This window comes from Chenopodium album, chromosome 23 (assembly GCF_948465745.1).
Source record: "Chenopodium album chromosome 23, dcCheAlbu1.1, whole genome shotgun sequence".
In the NCBI taxonomy this organism is placed as follows: domain Eukaryota; kingdom Viridiplantae; phylum Streptophyta; class Magnoliopsida; order Caryophyllales; family Amaranthaceae; genus Chenopodium; species Chenopodium album.
Genome location: NC_137856.1, coordinates 31,094,301 through 31,106,460, shown reverse-complemented (window position 1 = coordinate 31,106,460; position 12,160 = coordinate 31,094,301). Strand labels below are relative to the sequence as shown.

General features: G+C 29.8%; 1 protein-coding gene and 1 pseudogene across 2 annotated transcripts; both read right to left on the bottom strand.

Moving 5' to 3' along the window:
- Window positions 1-10: 10 nt before the first annotated feature.
- On the bottom strand, window positions 11-3,202 carry LOC145607367 (MLP-like protein 28). The gene is made up of 4 exons (XM_081663041.1): window positions 3,016-3,202; window positions 2,388-2,635; window positions 1,029-1,254; window positions 11-470 (listed from the first exon to the last, which is right to left on the bottom strand). Exons 1-4 carry the CDS (start codon window positions 3,200-3,202, stop codon window positions 196-198), a joined length of 936 nt encoding a protein of 311 aa, XP_081519167.1. The 3' UTR covers window positions 11-195.
- A 1,584-nt stretch (window positions 3,203-4,786) lies between these two features.
- Window positions 4,787-5,977, bottom strand: LOC145609127 (MLP-like protein 31; annotated as a pseudogene). The gene is made up of 2 exons (XR_014105982.1): window positions 5,753-5,977; window positions 4,787-5,323 (listed from the first exon to the last, which is right to left on the bottom strand). The product of XR_014105982.1 is annotated as an MLP-like protein 31 (transcript).
- Window positions 5,978-12,160: the final 6,183 nt, after the last annotated feature.

Genomic DNA, 12,160 nt, shown 5'->3' with positions numbered 1-12,160 from the left:
AAGTTCTCTTGATAAACATACATGATAATACAACACACCCCTGCATCATTGGTCTAAATAATTATACTGTCTCTGTTTTATTTTTTAATTTTTTTTAATAAAAATACTTTTTAAAAACAAAAAAATAAAAATAAAAAAAAAGTCAAAGTACAAAAATCTAAAAGGAACCAAGAGAGTATATAATTATGCCGATGATCAATGTTTATTAAGGTGATGGGCCTCAATATCTCTAATCACTCCGATACAAAAGTCGATAAATTTGGTTGGATAATGCCCTTGATCACCTATTGTCTCAAACTCAGCAGTCCATTTCACTGCAGTTATTGTGTCACCCTTAGGAATTACTTGGACAGTGAGATTGAAATTGTTGAATTCATTTAAAAGATCTCCCTCTATCACTTTATATCTTACTAACTTGTTCTCCTCATCAACTTCTTCAACTAGCTCCTTTGCAACACATTCTTTACCATCTGCAATTCAATATGACTCGTAGGATTGTAATCAAACCGCGTCAATTTGAAATAAAATGCTTATGATCTCTTGAAATTTTGATGTCATGTATATTATGATACTATGTAGAATATATAAATTAATAATAGACTTTAACTATGAGTTTAAACTTGTATTTAGTCATTTAAAATATCTGACAAGGAAATCATGGGTTCAAAACTCCTATGCATCCGATCCACCCCTTCAAAGTTCATAATACCATGTACGAATCATTTTAAGGCATGTACATATTACAAACCAAATTGTTGATTGAAGGGATATAGGAGCTAGTTTTAATTAAATTATCAAACTATGATATTTCTCCAAACTAATTACATATTTACATCTTTAGAGATTGAAAACTTATGTTTGGAAATTTTTTCATAAAAAAAACATGTGTACATGATACATTTTGGTCGATGAGTTTTTTTAAAAAATCATGGACTAAAAATAAATCCATGAACAAGATCGGTGTTTAGGAATAATCTAAATGATAAGTACCAACATAATTGTAATTATTAGAGGTGTAAAAGAATTACCGAGGGTATAATTCCAGACAATGATAGAGTCGGACTTGCCAAATTCACCTTCATGCACATCACAACTATGAATATTTAAGGGTGATATGTCCGAAATATGGTGTGGCTTGACATTAATTATTTCGTGCAATACATCTTCATGACAATTGAAATCAACTTCAACTTCTAATTTCCCTTTTATGCCCATTTTCGAAGCAATCAATTTTGTTGAGAAATAAATATTGTGCTAAATGATGCAGCTATATATATCCCTCGACAATATAATTTTGGGCCATTTGACCCTTTTACATGAACAAAGAGCCATCATTTAAAAGTCAACTACAAGACAAAGTCATAGGCCCTTATTTTTATTTGGAGATCCTCCCCTCAAACATTTGGCAATATTGACAAGTTCTTTTTCTTTTTTTATTTTATTTTATTTTATTTTTAATTTTTTGAAACCATATTGACAAGTTCTCTATCACTCTAATTAATATCATTCATTCACTTTTCATTCTATAGTTTAAGGGATTATTCGTTCCATAGTTTAAGGGATTAACGTCGTGTGTTCATGGGTATACAATAAGATGTACTACAAGATCGTTTTTAATAATAATTGACATTATGACATTTACCTTTTTTTAATAGAGAAGTTGCCAAAAATATTTTTTGTTCTCAACATGTGCCCATGGAAACATGTTAGACAAACCGGTAGTTTAAAATTACATCAATAATCAGGTGAGTATTCATTTTTGTTCCAAAATGACATCTTTGATCTTCCTAGTATTGCAACTTTTTGAACTAATTTCATTCTTGCTTCTTTACTTTTAAATCAATTTATTTTCTTTAGCTAATTTTTTCCTATACTTTTTTGATAAAATAAAATGAACAAAATCATATAAATCAATTTTTTTTAAATCATTTTTGAAACATATATAGCTATTATTAATGCTAGCTACCACTCCGTATTTAGAATAATTGATGTGTTTTGTTCAACAAAACTTAAACGAAATCAATTACAATGAGTTATATATATAGTTTTTATTTGCTATACTTTTAAAGTTTTAAGGAAAAGAATTGTTTCCTTATTATACAGTAATGATTTAATTAAAGGCACACGGTCGTTAAATCAATCGGTAAACCAACGTGATCTTGTGGACTTGTGGTAGTGTTGATTGAGTAGTATTCCTTCCTTGAGCAAATAATTCTATTTCATCAACAAACCATAATTTACAACACATAATTTAATGTCACAAAAATATCAACATAATTAAACAAAATATATTCCCATTCATAAAATTCAAATAAATTGATTAAAAAGATGCTCAATTCGTTCTCCTCCAATGATCAATCTAAAAATCTTTATTTAAGATGATGTGCCTCAATATCTTTGGTTACTCCAATCAAAAAATCAACAAATTTGGTAGGGTAATGCCCTTCATCATGTAAATTCTCAAACTCAACGGTCCATTTCACCCCAGTTTTTTCATCCTTTGGAATAACTTGGACTATAACAGTCATGCTCTTGAACTCATTTAGAACATCTCCTTCTATGACTTTGTACCTTGCTAACCTCTTCACCTCGTCTACTTCTTCCAATAGCTCCTTCGCGACACATTGTTTACCATCTGCAATCCGAGAGCCATGGACATACAACATTAAGACCGATTTATATGTTACTACATAAACATGGGCTTTAATTAAATAAATAATAGTACTTAGGTATCATCTAATTTTGTTATCCAACCTTTTTCAACACCAACAACAAAAATTAACACAAAAAAAAAAAAAAACCATAATAAACTCGGAATGTTAGTTGTGTTTGGTTCAATTCAAAAGTAAATTAAATATTAGTTTGTCAAAAATATAAAATACTAAATACATTAGGAAGCTAGTAAATTGCTCTATAACAAGATGGTTGGGAGATAAATAAACATGATTGTAATTAATTAATTATTTTGTAAAAATTACTCAAAGAAAAATAATTATTTTTGTAAAATGTACGTACCAAGGGTATAATTCCAGAAAATAATAGAGCCAGACTTGCCAAATTCACCGCCGTGCACATCACATCCATGGATATTTGCGGGTGACATTTCCGTGACATGGTGCGGCCTTATGGTAATTATCTCATGCAATATATCACCATGACAATTAATATCAACTTCAACTTCTAATTTTCCTTTAATTCCCATTTTATAAAATCTGAAAAATATAATTAATTTGGTGAGTAAATGGATGTACTTAAAAATACTAATGCCTCTTCTATATATAGATCACATACTTATAAATAAATATACAATAATGTTGTATAGTATGACTATTATTTATTAATGCTTTTTAAAAAATTATTAACATCTTACAATAATATGTTTGATGGACTTTGAAGTTATTTTTTATCTTCTAAACACCAAAAAAAGTTATTTTTTATCTTCTAATACAGTAATATTCTTTGTCAAAAAAAAAAAAAAATACAGTAATATTTTAAATTAAGGTCTAAACGATCCAACCAACCAAATCAATTGGTTTCTCAATATAATTGATTCTTTATTTATTTTTTAAGGATGGGAAAGGCCAGAGAAACATGCATTAAACATTGACATATGGACAAATCATATGGTGTGGCCGTCCAAAAGATAAATACTTTTTTTTTTTTTTAATCAATATTATAATTTATGCGTTTTATGCTTTCATCTAACATTTGACTCGATTGATTGTTAGCATTTTGACCAACTCTCTTTTCTCAATACAACGAGCTTTAACTTTTTTAGATTTTTGATGTTTAGAGAGCCACAAGGGCAAGTGATGAGAATCGACCCTAATATCTCTTGAAATCGAGAGGGAAGCCTTAACCACTTAAGTCTATCCCTTACTCTCTTACTTCTTTCAGATTTGAGTCATGCAAATTATCGTGACAATATAGTTTAAATTCTTAATCAAATCACAAAGAATTGAAATGGATTCTATGTTTTGAGTGGGATTATTCTTAAACATCTTTATGTGATTACTAGACTTATTTGACAGGCAGTAGATTTGATGATTTGATCATTTGTTTTGTTGCTTGAGTCTTTTTTATTTTAATTAAGGCTGACTACGTACTAATGGTACTATACAATTTTCAGTTAATTCATTTTTAATTATTATTCCTAGTATATATTTTAAAGCTACCACTGCACCAATCAATGTATAGGTAGTTGTAATATCTTGGCTCTTTACAAATACGTATCAATCATTAAGAATATTCAAGTATACAAATGTCAAATATAATAATTGAGTATATAAACCTATCCTGACTTGGGCTCAACATCAGGTTAAACTTTTATTTGAGTTGGTCCTTTAACATGATATCAGAGTTAACTAATGTGACATAAAGGTCAACGGGGTCAATCTCATCCATCCCCCATATATGCCACTTTTAAGTGGAATATAGGGGTTCAATGACTTCAATCTCATCCACCACCCAATGACCGAGCTAGTAACCCCTATAATACTATTATTAGCTTATATTATGTATGTTGTGCAAGTTTGTTGTACTTTGAACAATTTTTTTTGACGGGCAACATTGAACAATTTTTTTAAATTGAAGAAATTGTGAATTTTTTTTATTATTTTTTATTAATGTATTATTGAGCTTATGATAGATTAAAAAAAAAAGTGTTGCATAAATCGATATTAAACTCCGCGTTTCAATGTCTCAACAATAATTGTTGTTCTTCAATTCTATATTTGTTCCATTCCACGAAACATCTATATATAGTAAACTCACAAATTTTACAGTATTCATAAATTTTAGCACACCATACATATTGTAACATAAATCGAAACAACAACAACCAAAGTAATCCCAACAAAAGATAAAACAACAAAGGATATTTGCTAGATGACAGCTTTGTATGTAGCACATCATATTGTAGTACCGGTACATTTCACACATGTAAACATATTGTATACAACAACATACGATAACAACATACGGCTATATTTACGTAGTTATTTGCTCCCTAGGCCATCGATCAATACTTTCGACGTAGGATCTAATCGATCACTTGTCGTCTTTAAGGTGATGAGCCTCGATGTCCCTAGAGACTGCAATGCAAAAGTCGATTAACTTGGTAGGATAATGCCCTTTATCATCTATTGTCTCAAACTCAGCAGTCCATTTCACTCCGGTTATGTCACCCATTGGAATAACTTGGACAGTGAGAGTGAAGGACTTAAACTCGGTTAGAAGATCTCCTTCGATGATTTTGAACTCACTAGCTTATTCTCTTCGTCGATGACTTCCACAAGCTCCTTTGCGACACATTTTTTCCCATCTGCATATTAATGGAATCACCCTCGTTAATAAGAAAAATGCATACTAAGGGATTTGAACCTCAAAAACTTCATTATTGAATGCAAATTACATATATCACCATCTTAGCTAGAATTAATTCATATTATATTAATCTAAATTTACATATGAATACTACATGTATTATAATGTAGAATAAATTATTGTTGTCATTGTATTTACCCACTCATTCAAAAAAAAAAAAAAAAAAAAATCAATAAAAAAAAATAAAAAAATTACCCACGCCGGTCAAAAGAATTAATAATAATCAAGTCTTTTAAAGCGTCTGATATAAAAATGAAATCATTCAAAGTATCATCCGGAGCAAAGCCCAAGTCACACACTAGTTGTCAAATTAAACAATATATATCATATATAATTATTGTAATAATGTTTGCTAAGAATTAATTACCAAGGGTATAATTCCAGTTAATGATTGAGCCGGGCTTGCCAAATTCACCGTCATGTACATCACAAGCATGAATATTTGAGGGAGACATATCGGAGACATGGTGAGGCCTTGTGCTAAAAATTTCATGAAAAATATCACCATGACATTTTATATCAACTTCAACTTCCAATTTCCCTTTGATGCCCATTCTTGAGAGAGTAGAGTAAATAAAAATGGATGTGGTGATCAAACTAGTTGTGGTAGATGCCCCTTTTATAAGCGTTGTATCTTTAAAAGGCCTATACATATATACTTTTAATTATTCTATGATACAGTCACAATTGTTTTCTATCATCATATCATATGTAGGGTTGGAAATCTTCCTTTGTCGACCACATTAATAATGCTACTACATATCCCTTAAAAAAATGTTACATTGGACAATATAGTGATTTGTCTCTACTAATAAGTAGCAAATTCAATTCACACCTCCTCAGGTATTATTTTAATTACAAAGGTGGGATTTTCACGTTGCTTATCGGATCCATGTACATTTTGCAGTGTTATTATCTTTAATTATATATAAGTAAAAACTAATAAAAGTTAATATTATAAGGTATTGTTCGGTTGCCCTTAATTTGTAAAGGCACCCAAATTTTCCATGAATTTTCTTTTGGCTATCATGTTGTTTATTTGACATTAAAATTTAAAAGTAACTAGTATGAGACCCGTGCAATGTACGGTTTTTACAAAATTTATTATATATATAATAAATAATTTAATTATATAATGTACTATAAATAAAATAAGCTCAACATACCCGTGTGCACAATACACTTAAGTCCCACACTTTGATAGGCATGCACATGGGTAATTTAATTGATTATTTGTTTCATTTTTAGTGAATGGTGGAGAATTTAATTTTTGTTTTATTAATAGCACTATCGTTATGATTACAGTCAATGAGTATTTTAATCTAATATTCCTATAATATTAAACACAAAAATACATAGTTATGTATAAATATATATATATATATAATTTGATAAATTATTTAGGATATATATTGCAAATTTGTATTATATTTATTACAAAATGAGGTGCAATGTTAAAATAAGTATAGATTCTTACAGTTTCATTTATTTTACTTTTTATCGAAAATTGTTGATGAGTTTATTCTTGAAAATAAAATACAAACATATGCATATAATCATACAAAAAAGAATAATTTAAAGTCTTATAGAGAATTGCTATTTTAATATAGAGTACGTACCCAATAAAAATTGGTTAGAAAAATATTGTTCTCAAAAAATGGAAAGAAATAAGATATGAAAGTATATATTGGTAGAACATATATGGAAGAAATTTGATTTAGAAGATTACATGTGTCATCTCAAAGCTCTCCTTTAGTACTCGTATAAAGTTATAGATAGATAGATTGATTGATTACAACAACGATCATTAAAGATAGATAAACAATAGTTACAATAACGATTTGCGCATGATTTGTCATAAGTTCCCAACTTTATTCTATTTAGAGAAGGTTTTTTAAATAATGATTATGTATATAGCGAGCCTTATGGCCCCTATGTATAGCCTTATTATTGGTATTCTTTATCTTAGTATAAAAATTAGGTCAAATTTGTTTAAATTTAAAAATAAGATAAACCAAAAAAATTCATATGAGATCATGTGAACCGAATATAGCCATACTCATATTTTACTCCCTCCATCTCATTTCAATTTATATTTACAATAATGTCCCCCATATAGGTGTAAGTGTTCAGACTGTTCACTACTCGTAATAAATAAACCATTTAAGATAGCTTAGGTGGTAAGATTGAATTGATTGCAGTGGAGTTAATGAGAATCAACAAGAGTGAATCGGATTGCATCGGAGTTAGAGTCAAATCAAGAATAATTTAGGTCAATCACACTGCATACTACATTACTACTTACGCTATTTTGATAGACTTATCTTTTTGGGAGACATAATTCTGATGTTTGATTTAATATTTTTATGATATATGAGATCATGTGAACTGTCTAGTAGTAGCTAATAAAAAGATTATAAACTTGATTGTCTTGATAGTGCATTTATAAGGTCCTTGATTATAAATCACATCATAAATATCACCAACTTTTTATTCATAAATCATAATTAACTTCTTATTCTATTATTGCTAAACACATGCAAAAACAGCAAATTAAACAGCGTTATTCAACACATCCCACTTCAATCGGAAGTTTATTGCATATAATGGGGAAATTCCCTGTTTCTCATGGTGAGAAACAAAATTTGTTTCTCATGATGACATTTTCGTGAATAAATCAACAATTTTGTCAATATTGTGGACTTCACAGTTGAATAAAGTTGAAAAAGTTGTTGATTTATTCACAAAAATGCCTCCATGAGAAACGAATTCGTTTCTCACGGTGAGAAACTGGGACTTCCTCTACACACTGACACAGATCAATATTTTCTACAATCCGAAATTTATTGCATACAATAGATCGATGAAGATGATACATTGCATACATACACTCATACACACATTCATTGCGCACTCTTTAATAAGTAGATGCGCTGCTGATCATGCTTTAAGGTGATGGGCCTCGATGTCTCGGGTGACTTCGAATGGTCCATTACTTTCGTAGGGTAGTCTCCTTCCTTGTGTCTCTTCTCAAACTCAATTTACCAATTGACCGCGCGCGGTTATTTGATCCTTTGGAATCACTTGTACAATGACAATAAAGCTCTTAAACTCATTTAGAAGAGGTCCCTCTAGGGTTTTGAATCTCACTAATTTGTTCTCCTCATCATCAATTATTGCTTCCACTAGCGCCTTTGCAACACGCTTCTTACCATCTATATATATTTAAGGTCTAATATTTAGTCCATGTATATGTATATCAAGTTTAACTATATGTAAGTGTCAATATTCTGGAATGGAGGGAGTTCTTCATTAACTAGTTTTAGGCCACAAGCGATGCCCCGACTTACTACATTAATTAATCCTTAATTATATTTAATTTTAATAAAATGACATATAATATAGTTTTGAAACTTGAGTTTTTGAGTTCAAACCTTGTTCAATCCATATTTTTAAACACATAAAATGAAATACTTTATTAATTGAAGAAAGTGTCACGTGGCACCTAAACTTATTTAGAAACGCCTTTTAATATATAGTATGTATAGATAATGAGCTGTAGGACACACCATATTGTACATACGTACATTTCATTGTTGTAAACACATTATTGCATACAATCAACAAACGATGTAAAATAACACACCCAGCTATACGCCTATACGTCATTATTTGCTAGATGCACCCTAGGCCATCGATCGATCAATACTTTTCATAGTAGAGCTAATCGATTGCTTATCGACATTAAATTGACGAGCCTCGATATCCTTAGAGACTGCAATGCAAAAGTCCATTAACTTGGTAGGATAGTGCCCTTTATCATCTATTATTGTAAAAAAACGCGGCAATCCATTTCACTCCGGTTATAAAAGCTTTATAAACATTGTAGTGCATTTATAAGGTCCTTGATTAATTACATCACATCATAAATGTCACCAACTTATTATCATAATTAACTTCTTATTCTATTATTGCTAAACACATGCAAAAACAGCAAAACAAAAAGCGTTGTTCAAAGCACACAATTTTTACAATGGAAAGTTTATTGCATACTAATAGAGTATATTAACCAATCCTAGACTTCTACTAGGCCATCAGCTTAAATTTTTCCGAGTTGGTCCTTTAATTTAACATGGTATCAAGAGCCAGCATAACATTGCACAAAGGTGACAAGAATCTCATCCACCCCTCCTTAATTTCAAAGTGGAATATTAAACGCAACTTAAGCTTAAGATTTTTAATATTTGCAAGCTACTCCGTTTTCCCAACCATTGGAGTTGCTCTGACACATACTATAGATGAAAATATACACTGTACGTACTCATGACTCATACACATCATCGCATAATTTATTTTCTACAATTGGAAATTTATTGCATACTATAGATGAAAATATATATAATTTCTACAATGGGAAACTTATTGCATATAGTGTAGTAGATCGATGAAGATGATACATTGCGTACACTACACATATTTATTGCGCACACCGGCACACTCTTAAGTAGATGCGCTCGCGCGCCCTACCGGCTGCTGATCTGATCATGCTTTAAGGCAATGGGCCTCGATGTCTCAGGTGACTTCAATACAATAGTCCATTACTTTTGTGAAAATTTTAAGCTACAGGCGGTGGTACCATGCTTGGTACATATAAAAAACGTGGAAAGAACATGTACCCAATTTGTAAAGAACGTACAACTATTTTGTAAAGATCATATATCTGTTTTGTAAAGAACAACTAAATGTTATTACTTTTTATTGATCTAAAGAATATCTGTAATATTAATAAAGAACACCTTGTCAAAAAATTTTTTTAATAAAGAATATGATAATATTATGTAATAAACATTATTTATATATACCACCATAATTTAAAAACGAAAATCAAAGAATATTTCGCAATAAGCAACAAACATAATATTACAAATAAAAGTATATTACGCTGCCAATAAAAGAACATGTAAATATGTTCTTTTCAGTCTTTTTTGGTAAAAATATGTTCTTTTTACTTTATGTATGTGTTCATTACAATTTAATAGTATGTTCTTTTCACTATTGATCGATGTATGTTCTTTACATTTGTATAATATGTTCTTTCCGCAAGAAACGTCTGTACAATGCATGGTACAGGCGCCTGTAGGAACCACACACTGTTACTTTTGTAGGGTAATTTCCTCCATTATGTATCTTCTCAAACTCGATTGTCCAATTAACCACAGTTATTTGATCCTTTGGAATCACTTGTACAATGACAATGAAGCTCTTAAACTCATTTAGAAGATCTCCCTCTATGGTTTTGAATCTCACTAATTTGTTCTTCTCATCAATTGCTTCCACTAGCCCCTTTGCAACACGCTTCTTACCATTTGTATGTATATATATTTAAGGTCTAATTAGTCCAATCGACATGTATATTAAGTTTAACTCTGTCAATATTCTAATGATTTTGTCATGTGTCAATATTCATTAATGAGATTATATGTACTTGTTAGTTGAATCTATTTATTCAATATAATATATATTTTTTTTAATTGTTACTAATTAAAATGATATTTTTTGTATACTATGATCCCTCCGTTCCTTTAAACCTAATTGTAAAAAATTCTCCAAGTAAACAACCATTACAAATTAAATCCGAATTATTTTACAGTAATGCACATTGATAATATTTTATAATACTAGTAGTCAATCTTAACTTCCATTAAAAAAGCCACAAAATCAAATAATGATTATGACAAATTTCATTTGCTCCATCATACTACTTAAATGAAGCAAATGCACAACCTACTTCAAAGCATGACATTATATATTTATATTATAGCTTCAACAAATAAAAAGACTAGTAGAGGGAGTAAATATTATTAGTCTATGAAGAAGATAACTAGGTCCATATAATTGATCTTAAAACAACATAATTTTTAATGTATGTTAACAATTACCGAAGGTAAAATTCCAGAGAATAATAGAGCCAGGCTTGCCAAATTCGCCGTGATGCACATCACAACCATGAATTTTTGAGGGTGTTATGTTGGAGACATGGTGTAGCTTGCTACTAAATAGTTCATGAAATATATCACCGTGGCAATTTAATTACATTTACTTCAACTTCTTTTTTTGAGGAGAACATTTACTTCAACTTCTATTTTCCCTTTTAAGCCCATTTTTAAATGCTCACTAACTTGGTTTAAAAAAAAAAAATGCTCACTAACTTTAGAGTACAGTATGTATTTGGTTTAGTGAGTATGGAAATTGTGTAGTAAGTCGCCAATTTATAAATGCGTTGATTATATATAGTTCTAGAGGGAAGAAGATTTATAACTATTTCCATTTTAACCAAGGGCTACGTGGTACTCACATAGTCATCACATCCTAATTTTGTTTATTCTAGAATTATCTAAGGGTTAAAAAAAAAAAAATTATGTTGAATTGTTTTCCTTTGTTGTATATGTGGATGAATACAAACTATGGGAATTTTTTTTTTTTTTTTTCAAATAAAGATGGTGCGTAAAGTTGTAATACATTTTTTTCATAAAAAAAAAAGAAGACATGCAAAAAATTTTAGAATTGAAGGTTTCAAGCCTATTTATGAAACTACATTTTGGCTTGTTGTCTTTCGGGAAAAAAAATGCTAAAGTAGACGAGATTTAAGCTTTAATTGTTGTCCATCAAAATAAATCTGGTCTACATCGTTAAAATCTTGAGCTCATCAAACTGGGTATATATAATGATGTAGATGAGATTTTACTTTTTAAGCTTTAAATATTGTCCATCGAGA